At 39.2% G+C, this 19,436-nt stretch overlaps 1 protein-coding gene across 23 annotated transcripts in view; it reads right to left on the reverse strand.

Annotated features, from left to right (window-relative positions):
• The window catches only part of SGIP1 (SH3GL interacting endocytic adaptor 1), a 201,186-nt gene that overhangs the window by 7,016 nt on the left and 174,734 nt on the right, over window positions 1–19,436 (reverse strand). For all 23 annotated transcript variants that reach the window (XM_060624194.3, XM_060624208.2, XM_060624215.2 and 20 more), the window contains 4 exons: window positions 18,369–18,480; window positions 9,953–10,108; window positions 5,500–5,632; window positions 1,114–1,316 (listed from right to left, as the gene is read on the reverse strand). In XM_060624194.3, the coding sequence (XP_060480177.1) occupies window positions 1,114–1,316; window positions 5,500–5,632; window positions 9,953–10,108; window positions 18,369–18,480 (604 nt within the window). The remainder of the gene's footprint in view (window positions 1–1,113; window positions 1,317–5,499; window positions 5,633–9,952; window positions 10,109–18,368; window positions 18,481–19,436) is intronic.

Below are 19,436 nucleotides of genomic sequence, written 5' to 3' on the forward strand. Positions count from 1 at the left end.
TTCTAGATAAGGCTAACTTAAAAAAATGAATCTTGAAAATGTTAACTACAATTTATGCTTTATCTATCTACCTACGTACCTATCTATGCATCCATCCATCCATCCATGCATCCATCTATCCATCCATCTATAATTCTCTCTTTTTTCTGTTCCTTATTGTAACTAGCCACAACACTGTCAGATAGGAAAACATGTAGAAGACAGGCAGTTATTTGACACAGCTACTGAAAACACAGATGAGAAATGTTAACCAATTAATTCAGGTAACTTAAGTTGGAGCTATCATATGGCTGACTTTCTTTTTAATGTTCTCCTTTTTGCTTCTAAGAATCACATGGAAAAACTAGAGTAATTTTTTCTAAGAGAACAAGTTCTTTTTAACAACTGCTATCGGTACGCAGTGTCTATTCAGTATCTGTTCCCATACCTTCTCTAGTGGTGTCTTTTTATAGCTCAGAAGGCTATAAAACAAAACCCTACATTTCTTAGACACCCCTGTAGTTAGGGTCCTAGATGCATGTTAGGGTCTACCAATTACATGCACTGCTTGAGATTTGGAGGATAGAAGGGAGGCAGAGGCCATTCTCCTGCCACTTTCGTGGCTGTTTTCTGCTGGCCAGTAACCCAACTGAGATGTGGGGATCTTCTAACAAAGTGCTCCATACAGCCCAGGCTCCAGTTCTGTGAGTGTTGAGTAGTTAAGGCAGTGCCGGTAGGAACTTTCTTATCCTTGGATCAACATGACAGCAGTGAGTTCTTGAATTCAATGGCTCCATGGGCAGCTTCCTGGTATCTATGCTTCGTGGTTGTGGCCGAGGTAGCAGCTTCCCTGGCAGGCCAGTTCTGCAGTGTTCTGGGAAACATTCTTGGAGATCCAGCCTAAAGCTTATTCCTCTAGCACTTCCACCATCGTGTGAGCATCTGAATCCCTGTGTTAAATCATTTTCTGCTTAAAATAACAGAACAGAATGGTTGCTGTTTCCTGCTCTGAACCCTGACACATAGGCCTGCTGTGATCTCCTCCTGTAGGAAACACAAATGCTAAGAAGTCTGTGATCCCTTTGCCCAGAAAGAGCCCATTGGTAAAGAGGAAGGGGACTGGGGTCTCCTTACCAGACTGCTGGTGGGAGAACGGCCTGGAGCTTGGTTACCCCTCCATCTATGGGGACCAGGAACTGCACGTTGTTGAGGGCCACCGCAGTTGTCATTGCATCCGTATTGTATTTGTAATCTATGCGCAGGTCAGTGCTTGCTGGCTCACACCGCCAGTTCACTGCCAGGTTCAGGGGTGTGGACTGAATGCCCTGGGCAGACACCTTGCCAAACGATAGCAAAGAGAATATTTAAGACTTGACCACTAATCTGAGACAAAGCTAGAAGCTCTGACTATCTCCCATGGGGATACTCTTAGCTATAAAATGTCACAATGTTGTCAGTGCTGTTTACAAATGAGCCCTCAATAAATTATCACTGTGAAGGGTGCCCTGTGAAAGAGAGATGGGTGCTACAGGTAAATTGTTATAGGTTAAAAACATAAAATCTCCATAGCACTTTAGAGTTTACAATGCACTTTAGGTCAGTTAGGGAGGTGTTTAGGAGCTGGTTAGGAGCTGAGGCCAAGGAGTTAGTCTTGGATCTGAGTTCTGACTGTTACTTACAAGCAGATCTTGGACCAGTCACTAAACCTCTCTGAGCCTTAGTTATGTCTTCATCTGCCAAAGGGGAATTATAATAATAATATCCACCCCTAGAGTTGTCAGGGAAATCGAAGATATTTTATGTGAAACAGTCAGCATAGTGCCTAGCACTTAGTAAAAGCATTAGTGTTTTCACACAGATTACCTGCTGATACTCTCGTACTTTCTCTTCACAACATACCAGCGAGTTAGACAAAGCAGAGTATTATTACTCCTTTGGGATCTGCCAGAGTGAGGACTTGAACCCAGGTCCTCTAATTAGAATGGGTACATTCTACCGTCTCCTGTCAATTCTAGCTAGAATCAACGATGAATTTGACCAAGGAAAAGCCACATTTGCAGAACCAACAATATTGTCTTATCTAAAGACAAAAATACCAACTTGATTTCTGGGTCCACAGTGAGTTCACAATGTTATTATGTCTCGATTGTTCACTGTGATGGTACTCTAGGAGACTTCTTTAACCAGCACACATACATATACTGCAGGGTCTGTGTGGGTGACGTCTATGCCCTTGCAGTTGTTTTTGTTTTTAAGTTTATTTAGAGAGAGAGAGTGTGTGTGTGTGTGAGCTGGTGTGGGGCAGAGAGAGGGAGGCAGAGAATCCCAAGCAGAGCCCAACATGGGGCTGTCTCACTAACAGTGAGATCATGACCTGAACCTAAATCAAAAATCGGACGCTAAACCAACTGAGCCACCCAGGCGTTCCATGCCCTTCCAGTTTTTTTGTGTGGAGTACGAGTTTTGCCAATTTTAAAGACAATAAACAGCTGGCTATTGGCCTAGCATTGCTCACACATAGGGACACCATGGGGAAGGGGCCTGAGGGCAGGTTGAGCTCAGAAGGCAGCAGTGGTTGCTACAGAAACAAGCCCAGATATGGGTTCTTTTATAAAATGACAGACATGGCTTTCAATGACAACTTTAGTTAGATAACTATTATAAGTTTTTATACTTGAAATATTTTTAGCGGCACAAGCCTCTGCAAATGAACTATGCTTTGAAAATGTGTTATATAAGGTAAATCAAAAGCACAGCAGACTGACCCTTCCCTGCCTGTTTCTGCCCTCTATCTCAGTGGTAGTTCTTGACTTCACAGTGGCTCCTCTACCCAGTGGCAAGTGCTTTTTGAATTTGTACAGGTATGTTTTTGATTGGATGCTCCTGGTGGCCAAAAAATAAACATGCTGAGATTTTAAGGCAATCCCACAACATGCTTGCTGTGATTCCCACCCAATACCTTGGATGGTTGGAAAACAGTATGACCACAACTAAACAACAAATGGGATTCCTCAGAGCTCACTTTAAAACAAAACGGCAGGCCTAGGGCTACTTATATTTTACAAATACTTTGAAATATATTAGGCTATTAATCCCTCACAACAACCTATAAAAACATCTAGGTAGGACTGTTATTCAGCATAGTGTTGAAAGTCCTCAGAAATCAGACAACACAAAGAAATAAAAGGCATCCAAATCAGCAAGGAGGAAGTCAAACTCTCACTCTTCACAGATGACATGATACTCTATGTGGAAAACTCAAAGACTCCATGAATAGCCTGTTAGAACTGATCCATGAATTCAGCAAAGTCACAGAATATAAAATCAACATACAGAAACTGCATTTCTATATGCCAGTAAGGAAGCAGCAGAAAGAAATCAATTTACAATTGCACCAAAAACCATAAAATACCTAGGAATACACCTAACCAAAGAGGTGAAAAATCTATACACTGAAAACTATAGAAAGCTTATGAAAGAAAATGAAGAAGATGCACAAAAAAAGTGGAAAAACATTCCATGCTCATGGATTGGAAGAACAAATATTGTTAAAATGTCTACACCATCCAAAGCAATCTACATATTCAGTGCAATTCCTATCAAAATAACACTAGCAGTCTTCACAGAAAAAACAACCCTAAAATTTGTATGGCACCAGAAAAGACCCCAAACAGCCAAAGTAATCCTGAAAAAGAAAACCAAAGCTGGAAGCATCACAGTTCTGGACCTCAAGCTGTATTACAAAGCTGTAATCATCAAGACAGTATGGTACTGGCACAAAAAACAGACACTCAGATCAATGGATCAGAATAGAGAACCCAGAAATGGACCCACAAACGTACGGCCAACTAATCTTTGACAAATCAGGAAAGAATATCCAATGGAATAAAGACAGTCCTCAGACTGGGACCTCATCAAAATAAAAAGCTTCTGCACAGTAAAGGAAACAATCAGCAAAACTAAAAGGCAACCGAGAGAATGGGAGAAGATATTTGCAAATGACATATCAGATAAAGGGTTAGTATCCAAAATCTTTAAAGAACTTACCAAACTCAACACCCAAAAAACAAATAATCCAGTGAAGAAATAGGCAAAAGACATGAATAGACACTTTTCCAAAGAAGACATCCAGATGACTAACAGACACATGAAAAGATGCTCAACATCACTCATCAGGGAAATACAAATCAAAACCACAACGAGATATCCCCTCACACCTGTCAAAATGACTAAAAGTAACAACTCAGGCAACAACAGGTGTTGGCAAGGATGCAGAGAAAGAGGAACCCTTTTGCATTGCTGGTGGGAATGCAAACTGGTACAGCCACTCTGGAAAACAGTATGGAGGTTCCTCAAAAAATTAAAAATAGAACTACCCTATGACCCAGCAATTGCACTACTAGGTATTACCCAAAAGATATGAGTGCTGTTTCAAAGGGGCACATGCACCCAGTGTTTATAACAGCGCTATCGACAATAGCCAAATTATGGAAAGAGCCCAAATGTCCATCGATGGATGAATGGGTAAAGAAGATGTGGTATATATATATATATATATATGTATATACATATATATATATATATATATATATATATATATACATAAAATGGAATATTACTTGGTGATCAAAAAGAATGAAATCTTAACATTTGCAACAACGTGGATGGAACTAGAGGGTATTATGCTAAGTGAAATTAGTCAGAGAAAGACAAATATCATATGACTTCATTCATATGTGGAATTTAAGATACGAAACAGAGGAACATAAGGGAAGGGAAGGAAAAATAATATAAAAACAGGAAGGGAGATTAACCATAAGAGACTCTTAAATACAGAAAACAAACTGAGGTTTGCTGGAGGGGTTTTGGGTGGGGGGGATGGGCTAAATGCGTAAGGGGCATTAAGGACAACACTTGTTGGGATGAGCACTGGGTGTTAAGTGTAAGTGATGAATCACTAAATTCTCCTCTTGAAATCATTATTGCACCATATTTTAGCTAACTTAGATGTAAATAAAAATAAATAAATAAATAAATAAATAAATAAATTAATTAATTAAAAAAAAATCTAGGTAGGAATCACTATTATCCTTATTTGCAGATGAGGAAACAGGGGTTCAGGGAGATTAAGTGTCTAAAGTCAGTGGCCAGTAGGAAGCTGACTTAATTCCAGAATTCAGTTTCTTGCCTACACTTTAATACTTTACACCCACCTCATGTTGCAGTAGGTGAATTCTGTCTGCTTTCTAGGTTCACTTAATGACAAATGGGATGGAGGCTTAAAAGAAAAATCCCACAGGCTTTAAAATTCATAGGATTCAATCTCAATTATTGAAATTTCTTGCAATTTCATTTTTATAATCTCCAAGTAGCCTTTTAAGCTTCTATTTTCTTATAAATTATAGCTTTTAAGTTAGATTAAAAGGAATGTTATTTTATTTTCTTTTATTTAATGTTAGGCATATTAGAATACACAATTATAATGTGGAAGAGACACCCTGACTGTATGAATAGGCTTACCTGATACTTGAGCATGTCCACGTTATAATACGTAGCCTGGGGTTTTTGTTCCGACACTTTCTTTAAGTGAGTCATCAAATTTGGCATGTTTACCCAGAATTCCTTGGTATTGGCATCATTTTGAGTGTTATCGCTATTCAGTTGGGAAAAAAAAATTGTTGAGTCGCATCTTGTGACAAATATTATCCACTCAAAGAAGCATCTTAGCAAAGTGTCATCTGATTTCTATATCCATCTATGACAATCTATAGAGATCATATTACTAACAGTACTATAGCTTTAGTACAACTGCAGTTCTGAATGGTATTATGTTAAGAGATTAATACACATAAGGAAGTATGATTGTATTGCTACGAATTTCAGTGAGTGCCCAATAATATCAACCAATCCTGATGATAACTGGTTGCTTTAAAGAGTGAATTATTTATTAACCCAAACTTAATAGCTCTTTCTACATGACCACAGTTTCCTCTGAATTAGTCAGTTAATGCAATCAAGGAGCTGGGTACATTGATTTTTTTTTTTTTTAATTGACGTGAACAGTAGTTTCTCAGAAATTACTGAGTTAAATATTTGGCCAAATGTAAACACAGTCTTTATCTCCAACTGAGGAGAAAAATGTGATCCTAAAACTACCATGGTATTTTATCTGAGAGCATCCAGATCAGAAAATAGTCACTGCACTTACAAGATGGTCTTGGAATTTAAATGATAATAATCATGGTAGTTACAATAAAGAAATGTAGTCGTGATGAATTCAGGAATTTGGTATTCTTTTTTTTTTTTTTTAATGTTTATTCAGTTTTGAGAGACAGAGAGCAAGAAAGGGTGGGGCAGAGAGAGAGGGAGACACAGAATCCGAAGCAGGCTCCAGGCTCCGAGTTGTCAGCACAGAGCCTGACACGGGGCCCGAACTCACAAGCTGTGAGATCATGACCTGAGCCAAAGTCAGTTGCCCGACTGACTGAGCCACCCAGGTGCCCCAGGAATTTCGTGTTCTTAAAGATTTGTTAGCTTTGCTCAGGTGTCTCTCCATACGTCAGTCACCCAATGTATCTTGAAAATGCTTGTCTCAATGACAAATGAAATCAGTCAAGAGTGTGAGCAGCCTCTGTTCACTTTCACATAATAAGGAAACTGAGGGCCCAAGTAATTCAGTAACCTGACATACAACTCACTTACTGAATGGAAATTAGAGGTTAAGAAGACAGAAGGATGACAGTAATAAAGTGATGAAGGCAGGCCAGAAGTAAGTTGGTATGATCCAGCCTCCAAAAGTCAAACAAATTAAGAGAATGAGTCAAAAAAACATCAGGGCTTTAAAACTGCTACTGATCTGTTAGGAGGGAGTGGCTGTGGGGGGCTCAGTCTCAGCATGACCCATGTGAATTCTGCTGGGCCCTGGTATAGGTTGTTGAGGACAAAACAAAAACAAAGCTCTACAACTGTGGGCATGTAGGATGTGGATGGAAAAGATTCCCGGCCCCTGAGACATTGCCCCTGGGTAAGCTGAGCTGAGGATACTGATGAAGGCTGTCTAAACTTGTATTACCTAAGAGCATCCAAGTTACCCAGAGGCTGGAGATAAGAGTGATAGAGAGTCAGTGAAATTAAGTGATTTGCTTATTGGTAACAACTAATAAGAACAGTCAGGATGCCAGCCCAAGTCAGTATACTGTAGGTCATACTTTCCCACTGTACCAAAATAGAGGCACAGAATGAATATCCAGTAACATGTCATTAATTTGTACTAAGCAGATCTGAATAGTTGGGAAAATTTCAATGACACTATTTTTTACAGAAATGTATTTTCTAAGTTTAATAACAAATTAAGCTAAGTCATATATCTATGATAATTCCTCAGAGAACTTGCTTTAATAAATATTCAAGAAAGCTTTGTCAATCAGATAGAGATGCCAGTTACTTGGAGAGGCGATTCTTGAATGCTCAAGAAGTCTTGAGAATTCTTTAGTCTCATGATTGGCTTCACGATTGTTCCCGAATATTCTTTACAAGCAAACCCCTTTCATAATGGGAAAGTAGAAGTAAACTTCAATTTGGTCCCTGTCAAGGGGTCGCAAACCCAAAGGTGTTCAGGTGCCAAGCTGCGAACCTAAATGAAGTCTTTCAGAACACATAAATGAGAGAATTGGCTGGTCTAAGGCAATAGATGTTAAAAGGCTTGTACTGTGATCGAGAAAAATACTCGCTTATGCTGCCTTTTAAAAACTAGGGCTGGTAGTAGTGATGTTAGAGCAGTCCCACATAACAAACCCACGTAAGCTACATGGCCATGAGTTACCAATCACAGCCCTGGCACAATAATCAAATATTTAGAATTTATAAGGTCCAAATGAGTATTTTTTATTCTTGTTTTAGCAGATAATAATAGTAAGGTAAGGGTCTACATAATATTGTGTCAGGCAAAAACATACTCAGGGTGTTATTTAATTCAATTCCTAGGACTTATATATTAATATAAGTATAAAACTCTTGCATATATGATTAAAAACCTGGCCACATAATGGCCTAAAAATGCAACAAAAACTGTAACACCCACACTCGTCTTATTAACAAACAAACCAGTGAGATGATGGCACCTAACTCCTAATTTCAGACGGAGGAACCTTGACAAATAAAATTAACTGGCTCAATGTGAACGTCAAAAACAGAGAGGGAGAGTGAAATAACAAGCTTCTGATTTCCAGTCTTGATTGCTTTACGTTTATTTTTCATTTAATGCGTGACCATATATTTCCACACTTGTAAACCTGGAATCAAGTTTGCCAGTTAAACCATCACAAGGACCAAAGAGGAGGAGGTGATCTTGGTAGTCACCTGACAGATCTGTGACTGTTTTGTCACCACTGAGTGAACAAGTCTCAGTGAAGAAAGCAATGATGTTGGTCCTTAAATTCCAAATACCGACAACCTTTAGCTATTTCTACATAAATACCCAGCTTGACTAAATTCTTTAAATGATAGTTGAGTTGTTCATTCATTGAACAAATGTTAGTTAAGTCCGTACTAGATGCCAGGCGTAGTGGAAGGTACTGACGATGTGGTGGTGAACTAAGAGATGTGTTCTGTTCTCTCATGGATTTTACAGTCTAGTGGGGGAGATGGATGAATGAAGAAACACAAACAGATATATAATTATTAATTCTAGCAAGAGCAACAAGGGAAAGAAAAGGATACCTTGAGAGGGAATAACAAGAGGGCATATTTGGTTTAAGAATGGGGGTTGGGGGTGGAAAAGGAGTGGAATGGTCCAGGGAGACAAGGCAGAGCTGAAATCTGAAGAGTGAGTCAGGGTCAGGTGAAGAGGGACAGAAATAGTATCGGAGGCGGAGGAAACAAGCACACAAATCCCAGCCTGTTCTTAAGCCTGGCAAGCCTGGCTGGAGCTACCAGGATTCTGAGGCAGGACGGTGGGAAATGATAACAGAGAGGCAGGCAAGGGTAGACGACTCTAGGTCTCAAAGGCAGTGGTAACAAGTTTGCATTCAGGTACAGATGCAATGCAAAGCCACTTGAGGATTATACGTGAGGATGGCCTGATTCACCTCACAGAAAGTGACTCAGCTGTTGTGTAAAAAATGCAGTAAGGGGGCAAGCTTGGATGCAGGAAGAGAAGAAGGAAAGCATTTTCAGTGGTCCAGGAAAATGACAGTGGTCACTTGGACAGGGAGGTCACAGTAAAGAGAAAAAAATGGCCACTTTAGAGAGAGATTTTTGAGTAAAATATCAGGACTTAATGATAAGAAGCTGTCAAGAATGACAGTTTTTTGTCTCATTCATTGCCAGTAATTAACTCGTATAGTTGATCATTTTTAATAGCTCCATACACGTGTATGTTTGTGTGAACCCACATGCATGTAGGTATGATAGGTCCACGTTCAGATTTAACAGTTAGAAAATGTGAATAGCATATTTATATAAACAAATTCACATTAGCCTCTTTGAATACATGTACAGTTCCATTAAAACAATTACCATTACTGCGAAATTATGTATTTCACGAAAAAGACTTCAAGCTCATGTGAAGACGAGCTCACAGTTCAATTATCATTTGACTTTAAAAGATGCTAAGACAACAAATGGATTTTATTCCTTTTATTGGGCTTATTTCCCACTCTCCTCATCCATTGTTTACTGATGGCAAGTAAACAGGCAATGAATAAACAAACTGTCACTGATACAGATTTTATTACTCTAAATGTCTCTTCAGCCCCTTGAGATGGTTGGCCGTTAGAATACATATAAGCATCTACACACGATTATACACAAAAGATTTTGACAGGTAGCAAACTTCTGGGTTGAATCTACAAACATATCTGAGTAGCGGCAATTTCTCTACCATGCTATTTTCTTGCTAAGGTATATCCTTCATCTAAGTATCCAGTGCTAAGCGACACACATCTCTAAAAAAATTTGTGCAAAATATATTTACCAGCAGAGAAGTTGGGGATTTGGCAGGACGTGTTCTAACCTGCTGAAATTTATCACCCGAAAAGTCAGAGCAGCTGGCGATGGATTGTTGGCAAAGTGTCTGGTGATGCCGGCAGGAAAAGACAACACCATCTCTCCAGTAATCTTCACGATACATCTGGCATATCAAAACACATGAGAGGAAAGAGAGAGAGGAAGCCCAGGTCAATAAGCTGTGAATCAAAACAGTTGGGAAAAAGAAATGATTTATGTAACAATAGTACAATAGCAGGAGAGACACAAGGTAAGCTCTTAAACAATTCTGCTGTCAACTACTAAATCATTTCCAAGACCTGAGAATGCAAGGTTTGTGTTAACACTTATCCAAAAAAGTCGCCATCTGTTGAATGTGCTTTTGAACTGTAAGAAAAATGCAGCTTTTCTCTTTCTGTAGAAATATCTATCTGTTCACCTCACAATAGAATCACCTATTTTGGTGGTTATTTTGGTCTCTGATTTCTGAATCTTTGGCAACATATTTGAAGATAATAAAATCAAACGCTCAACATTATCACACTATTGACTGGGTCTTATTTTAGTTCTCAGTAACATGATTGATGTCTTGAATATGTTCTTTTCTGTACTGAAGAGGTAAACTCCCTGCTTCCATTTAACTGTATATTTATCCCATGTCTATTCGGTTGAAACTGTAAAAATCAGTCATACAAGTTAGCACAATAAGATAATAATTTGAAAGGAAGAATAACTGTTTTTTTTTTAAAGTGCTTTGTTGGGGCACAATTGACATATAATAAATGGCACTCGTTTATAGTGTAAACTTCCATAATTTTTTATATATTTTATACCTGTGAAGCCCTCATGCAATCAAGTTAAGGAAAATACCCAGTACCCCTAAGAGTTGCCTCACACATTTCTGTGATCCCTCTCTGCTGCTTTTCTCCTTATCCCTAAGCAATTGCTAATATAGCTTTCTGACACTGCTATTAGTTTGCACATTCTAGAATTTCATGTAAACAGAATCATAAAGTATGTAATTTTTTCATCTGGCTTCTTCCACTCTGTAATTAGAGATTCATCTATGTAGTGTATGCATCAATAGTTCATGACTTTTTATTGCTGTGTAGCATATGGCTAGCCCACAGGGGTTTTGTTTTTTAATCCATTAATTTGTTGAAAAACATTTGGACTCTTTCCAGTTTTTAAGTATTACAAATAAAGCTGTGGTGAATATGTTTGTACAAGTCTTTGTATGGACATATGCTCTCATATCTCTTGGCAAATAAATGTAGGAGGAGAATCACTGGATCACACTGAAATCAAGTAGCATTAATCCACCAACTTCTTTTTCAAAATTGTTTCGCTTCTGTAGTCCCTTTGCACTTCAATATGAAATTGAAAATCATGGTGTCAATTTCTATATAAAATCAATGTAGTTCCAATTCACCCTTTATTGCCTGCACTGAGAAAATTATTGAGCCCTTTGTATATACTTTTTCTTTGCCAGCAGGCACTATGTTAAATTTTGTCAGTAGAGGGCGCTAAAAAGACATTGCAGGAAAAAGAGATCTTTCCTTCCCCGTTCCCGGGGAACTTGCTAGGCTGGCTTCCACAGTACTTAGGGCATACCTGGTGCCAGGCTCTTGCGGTGCCGGAAGCTTGTGTGTGGGACCTCTGCAGAGCATGTGGCATCCCCAGTGTGTGGGTACTGTAGCCCACGTGGCTTTGATAGTGCCTGGTGGTACAGGCAGCTTCCCCAGCATCTGGCCCCTGTAGTGCATGTGTCTGGGCTGCCCCAGTGCCCAGATCCTGCAATGTAGGTGGGTTCTCTGGCTCCAGTCTCCTGTCACATGCACACCTTCCTTCTCCACAGCCAGCTTCTGCAGTGCATGGTGACCTGCAGTACCCACCACGTGGCCATTAGCTTCCTCTGCCACCCCCAAGTCAGTTTGCTGTGGAGTATGCCTCGGTGAGACACCTCCTCGTAAACAGCTGGGAATGTGCTGGGCTTCCCCGTATCATGTCTGAAAACACTTAAGGAAGAAAGCTAGGCATTCATATGGTACACCTCACCTCTCAGGGGTCACTGTCCTTTACCCCAGATCCAGGGTCTGGCAAATCATTGTTCACATGTTTTGTCCACTTTCAAGGCATTTTCAGGTAAAGAGATAAATCGGTCCCTGTTACGACACTTTGGCCAGAAGCAGAAACCTCAAAAGGATTATTCTTCTTTAGGAAACAGTAAATATTTAAAATGAGTGAACTTCTTTACGACTTCCCTTTACATCTGGATAACTTACCCTTGTACTAGTTCTATAACTTTAAGTTCAGGACTGTACTTTCTAGGGAAATTGAGATTAATAGATGGAAACTCAGCTCAACATCTGAGCACAGGGAGCGCCATTTGCCCCGTAGTCATTTTGTATGCTGTGAAATTGTGATTGTTGAGACACATGTGTCTCAGGGGAGATGGCCTTTGGTGCATAAAATAGCTTATGGGAAGAATTGCTACAGACTCTTATGTATAAGGCCAGGTTGAGGTCAAAGGTGGAGGGCAGGAAAGCTTCCTAAGGTAGCCATGTTCCCCTTCTCTCCCGTCATTCAGATATGGTCATCCATAATTCTGCATTGCTCTGGATGAAAATTTTGGTTTCTGGCAGTTTGCACATCCATCTCTTCTGGAGAGTACTGTCGATTCCCCACTTTGGATGCCAGTTCTGCTGTCTTCCTTTTCTGCATTTCAGCTACATAAACCTTGCATTAATTACTGGGGCTGAGCCCAGACTTCCCCTTAAGCTGAGTCTATTCTCAATGCTTTTCAACATGTGGATGTGCAGAATACTATTTCACAACTTCAGAAGAAAACAATAATTAGTCAGAGCATTTGTTAAATCAGAGTTCAGTACCTACCGTCCCTCAGTACATTGTTGTCAGCAGCAATGGCTGAAATGTTTTTCAATTGGTAAGGGATCTGCTCAGTGACTTTTCCAGGTTGCTCAAAATGAGGTGTAAGTGGTGTCTTGGTGAGGGATAAAGTTTCTCTTTTGAAAGCCAGTCAGTGAGGGGAGGCAGTGGCATTATTTAGTCAATAAACATTTATTGACTCCTAATCATGTAATGTTTGTTTGTTTGTTTTGAGTGGGGAGGCCATTTAAAAATCAGCAAAACAGCCCCGTCTTCAAAGGGCTCATGGTGTTGCACGGCTGATGAAAGAAGTAGTGAATATAAACCAATGTAAGAAGCACCAAGCTTCAAGGGGAGCCTGGGTGGCTCAGTCAGTTGAGACTCCGACTTTGGCTCTTGTCATCATCTCGCAGTTCCTGAACTTGAGCCCAGTGTTGGGTTCTGTGCTGACAGCTTGGAGCCTGGAGCCTGCTTGGGATTCTGTGTCTCCCTCTCTCTCTGACCCTTCCCCACTCATGCTCTGTCTCTCTCTCTCTGCCAAAAATAAATAAACATTAAAAAAAAATTTAAAAAAAAGAAGCACCAAGCTTCTTCATGTATATTACATTTCTGTACTGCATGTCAACTGTCACAGATTTATAATTTATTTGCTGATTTAGTGATTCATCCATTCAGAACTTTACTGACTTATTAACTCATCCAGTATCTATTTCCAGATCTGAAATTTTCTACACAAAATGAATATTTTCAACTCATACTCACTAAAGGAAAATATTTGCTTAACTTTAACGACTGTTCTTATCAGTATGCAATGTGGCGACATTGCACGTGAGCTTGAATTATGGAAATCGAAAATACGGCAATATGGAAATATTAACAAACTCATGTTATGAACAAAATTCGAAATCATGAGAATCCCCACAAATGAAACATTTGTCAAGAATGGCAAAATTTCAAGGTCACCTGGCTAAGTGACTTCTAAACTGGGTTCTCCCTATTGCCACAGGCAGTACCATGTTAGCTATCCAACAGAAATGCTGGCCAATTTTGGTTAGGAAGTGTGTGAGTTTGACATATGTGAGGTCATAAGAAGTACAAGGCTCACATAAACATGACTTTCATGCACTGCTTTGATAACCAAGCCCACAGTCTCCTCTGTGCATGTGCAGCTGTCCGCCCTTTCATTGGTTTGGGTACTAGGCAAACTCCTTTCCATGTTTCAAGACTCGGTTCAAAGGCAGACCTTTCTGAAGCCTTCCTTAATAGTTTGTTTATTCGGCCTTCCTTAGTTTTTCCTGTATAGGTTCCTTGGATAGATGTACGTATTTTTTTAAAACAGTTTTGTAGCTTTTTTTGCACATATCTTACCCATGATTATAAAGCGAGTGCTATGTCTTGGGGGGCAAATTACACAGAATCTAGTGCAGAGTAGGAACTCAATAAAATGTTAAAATAAATTCATACACTTAACATTATCCATTATATAGAGAGTGTCTATGCAGTGTACCAGCTATTATGTAGTGCCCTAGAATGGGCAGGGAGAAACAGGACAGACGTGGTCTTCACCCAAACTTCCAGTTTAAGTGGGGAGGCAGACACTTAGATAAATAATTGAAATATGATGATAAGAGAAGGAGAGCACATAACACAGAAACATGTTTATTTCCAGGGGAATAAAGACTTAACCCCTTGTGCCTGGGTTGTTCAAATAGGAGTGGATAATGGGAGATGTATTTCCCCAGCCAACAGCAGAAGTCAAGGAGTTCTCTGCCTATGAGCAACCGAGAAAGACCCGGGTATCAAAATGCCTATTACAGGTGTTCTGAATACTCCAAGAAAGAGTATAACTATACTCAAATGGATCATATATCATACTATATAATAATTAAAGTGGTAGATTTCTGTTTCCAATATATGGTCTGAAAGCAAATGGGGAAGGCTTTGGGTCCAGGATGAGAAGGAACCACAGGCAAAAGCAAGTCCACATGCCTTTTCTGTATCATTTCTCTATGTGGTGCTGTGTTTGACTTCCTCCTCCTCCTCCCCTGCTCACCCCAGGATAGAAGTTTTGAACTTGGGTTGTTTCTTTGAAAGTGAATAACAAAGGAGCAGCAATTAAAATGATTCACTGCCTGGAGCTGAAATTAAATTTAGAAGGATGTCACTTCATGATCTGTTCATAAATTTCGGATCTCATAATTTCAATGAAATTATTGAATCTCCCATCTATCAATAATGCAATATATACAGCAACTACTTATGGCAATATAATTGAAAACAGACTCAGTATATGCAATTGTTTAAGAGTCAAAGACTCAGTTAATTTGGAAGGACATAAGAAAAACACTAATATTGCTTTGGCTCAAGCACCACATCACTGGAATGCCAAGGTCATGGATACCAGCATCACAGGTGCACACCTGCCCACATACGTGCTCTAGCGTGCTGGGCAAATTGAAACAGGATGAAGAATCCAGCTGGTATAGGCACAGACCTACAAAGTGACTGGTAGGTTACTACACCACTCCTTAGGATTTAAGGAAGATTATTAAAAGCTTCTTAGCCCCCCCTTGCACCATAACTACACTTCTCCTACAGTGGACTTTGTATTATATGTATGCACAAGTCTTATTTTCCAAATCAACTGTCTTCATCACCAATATAACCCCTGTCTAGTACAATGGCAGGCACATAGCAGCCATTCTGTAAGTACTAGGGGAGTCATTCAACTCAACTTATTCAACAATTGTGCCAGATCCTGCTTTAGGTGTTGAGGATATAAGAATGAAGAAAATGCTCAAAGTCCCAGTTCTCATTCTGGTGGGGGAAGAGACAGACAGTGGACACTGAAAACATGCAGCACGTTAATTAGAGAGAAGGACAATGGGGGACGGGGGGAAGAAAGTGAGGTTGGTTGGGAGAAAGAGCTGACAGTGAGTAGGAAGAAATGTTGCTATTTGCATAGGGTGGACAGAGAAGGGCTCTGATAAATCTGCTGAAGAATCCTGAAAGAGGTGTGGGGGCAATCACCCAGGTAGCTGGAGAAAATTTCACCCAGGCTGAAAGGGCAACAAATGCTGAGACCCTTAGATGCAGATGAGGTTGGCCAAATGGCAGAGAACAGCCATAAACCCAGTGTGGGTAGAGTGGAGTGAATAAGAACGCCAGTGATGGAGACAAGATCAAAGAGGTGGTAGCTGAAATGGGGGAAGGGTCCCAAAGGACAGATAATGTAGAGCCTCATAGACTATTCTAAAGCATTAGGGTTTTGCTTTGAACAAGACAGGAGGGGTTTGAGCAGAGGAGTGATATTTTGACAACAGATTTTAGGGGGCAAAAATGGAAGTTCTCCTACCACCAATTAGGTCTCTCTGAATACATTAATGAATGAAAGCCAATGAGTAAGCAGACAAAAGAGAATTCATTCTTGGGTGATTCCCAGTGTTTTTCATGCTGGTATAGACATCTCTCCTGACTACTTTTTACTCTTTCTTATTCTTTTAAAGGTGTGTTTTTCCCACTTTTCTCAAGTCTGATGAGCCTGAGCTTTCTAAGGTATAGGTAGGTCAGTCAATAATAAGTATAATCCTTAGAACTGGTATTACAGAAAGTTATACAAATTGTTCAAAGAAGAGTCTACAGAAATACAAGTATGTGTATATGAAGTATGTATACAACTTAAGCACATGGTGCTTAAGTGCTCTAACAGTTCAAATGCATACTCTGTAAGAGTAGTTTTTAATTCCTATTGATATGTGGATGTGGCAAATTACCATCCTGCTTTGAAGATGGAGAGAAGACATGGGGGAAACCAGAGTGCTACAGGCTGAATATGTGTGTTCTTCCAAAATGTATATACTGAAATCTGATCTCCAATATGACGGTGCTTGTTGGGAGGTGATTAGGTCACGAGGGTAGAGCCCTCATAAATGAGATCAGTGCCTTTATAAAAGCAACCCCGAAGAGCTCCCTAGCTTCCCTCCCCCACCCCCATTTAAGGTTATTATGAACCAGGACGCCGCTGGCTCTGGTCAGATACTGAGTCTGTTAGAGCCTTGATCTTGGGAAGTCTTGGGGACTTCCCAGCCCCAAGAACTATGAGAAATAGGCTTCTGTGGTTCAGAAGCCGCTCAGTCCATGGTATTCTGTTATAGCATCCCAAATGGACTAAAACACCAGAGTCCATAGTGTTTGTTTTTCTACAATAGTCTGGGCCTAGAAGAAAATCTAAATGTTGTTGAAAAGGACATAACATTTAGGGAAGTTGATAGATCCCGCTGGCTAGATAGAACACCTAAGGTAGAGTTACTAATCATGTTGCCCAGCATAATATTGTTAGATTTAGACTTAAAAAAAACTAGTGTTTCTGAAGTGTAAAGAGGAATCACAATTACTCATATAAATTCCCACTTAAAATATATGTGGAGATCCAAGTTTTCATTATAGTTAATTATCACTGTTTCAAAATTTTTCATAAATAGTCTAGGGTCCTGTGTTAACATTTATTATTTTTCTAATTCTTATTTCCATGGATACTAAGGTTTTGTAAGTCCTGGTCCTTATAAGTAAAAAATAAAAAGCAATTCTTTCCTCACTTAGATTTGTCCTTTGTTTACCCATCACATTCAGACCTGGAATTGTGTTAGTGATACACTTGAAAGTCAGTTTGACTTTGGTCTTTTGTTTTCAGTATAGACTAATAATCACTCTTAATTTTTTTTTTTTTTTGGATCATAAACCTTTTTGTGAAATTGATGGATGCTGTAGATCCTCTCTATGAACAAACACACTATGCACACACATAAGATAAATGGTATAATTTTCAGGGAATCCATAAACTTCCTGAACTCTATCTATGGAACTCCTTATAGAAAGGCAAAATATTTAATCATATTATATATGCATTCGGGTCAAGTCCACCTTCAGTATGTACTGAAATAAGTGAAATCAGGCTCATGGAATTACAGAGTAGAGTGGTGAATTTTTCTCAAGAGTTTACTTTGCCGTGATTATAATTTTTTTGGCCAATTTCTCCTTACTTCGTATAGATAACATATAACCTGTCTTCTTACTAATCTCTGTGTTATGAACACAGCCATGTGTTTTGTTCCAGGTTCTCATTCCAATGTACCATGTTTCAGCTTGTATGTGAATGATTCAGATCCATTACAAACTAAGACAATAAAGACATGATCTAGACATTTACTTTTGTGAGATAACAAGTGTTTTCACTGTCTACGTGGTTGGGTTAGGATTGTCTATAACTTGCATTCAAAACTGAACCAGAGATTTCTGGATAGTAAGATAATAGATTTTTGGTCCTTTGGCACGTTTTTAAAAAAGCAATGAATTAATATTTCTAATTAAATTTTCTCCTCCATTCTAGATATGCTGTTATTGTTAACCAATTTTTTTTTCTTGGTTTTAGGATAAGGAATGAAATAGTTATAACTAGGGTGTCCCCCACTGAATGGGATAAAGTTTGGAGAATCCAGTGGACCAAGCCCCAGGCTTACTTGCTTGGATCTGCTCCTTTGAAGTAGGCATTGACTGTTTCTGTAAATGCTGCTGCAACAGGGAGGGTGTCCTGGGCTCCCATGGTCAGGGGGCTGGGTCCCCTGGAAGAACCTGCATGAAATGGAAAACTTTCATTTATTATGGACATAGGAGACATATTAATATGTGTGGAACTAAAAGTCCATTAAAGGATAAAAGGATGAAATCTATTACTGAAAACACATAATGTGCTAAGAACCATGTGTGTATATTTAACATAGAGCTCAAGTATTTAAAAGGAAATATTTGGCTGGTTTACAAACAAACACACTTGAAATTAATTCAATTGTGTATTTTTCTACAGAAAAAAATCCAAGCAGAAAATAAAGTCAGAGGGGGTTTTCAGTGTTTTAAATAAAGCGTAAGGCAGTATTTGAATGACAGTTTGTACAGCAGGTTAGTTACTAAAGAAAACTTACTAGCTTCTTATTTGAGCATTTACCCTACACAAATGCCCACACACTCAAAACTTACTGCGTTTCTTTATTTTAAAGAGACAAACGTCCATGGAGTATCATGTTACACATTGTCTTTTCCTGGGTTATTTCTGTTTTGAAATGCCCAATTAACTTCAGATCAAGTAGGCTCAAGTTTACATGTCCAAAAACATACATGCCATAAGGTACACCTTGACTTAACACAGACACACAAATGCATCAATTTGCACTATAAACAGTCACAGTGCTGCTCATGTTTATTGAGGACCTGCTATATACCTGCTATATGTGCTGCTATATACCTGCTATATGTGCTGTGCTAGATACCTTACAAGAATCCCACAAAAGCCCTTTAGGATAACCATTATGATTTCCATTGTATAGAAGAGAAAACTAAAGCTCAAAGCGATAAGGGACTTGCCCAAAGTAACAGTTAAGTGGCAAAACTAAAATTCAAACCTAGATTTGCTGTCCTATAAAGCTCATGTTTTCCCCCATTATACCATATAGTTTGTCTAAAGGAAGCATTTTCTTTTATGGTTTTGATAGAACTTGAGGTTTCTGAAAGGAGCAAAATTTAACATTGTTGTT

This window comes from Panthera onca, chromosome C1 (assembly GCF_046562875.1).
Source record: "Panthera onca isolate mPanOnc1 chromosome C1, mPanOnc1 haplotype 2, whole genome shotgun sequence".
NCBI lineage: Eukaryota > Metazoa > Chordata > Mammalia > Carnivora > Felidae > Panthera > Panthera onca.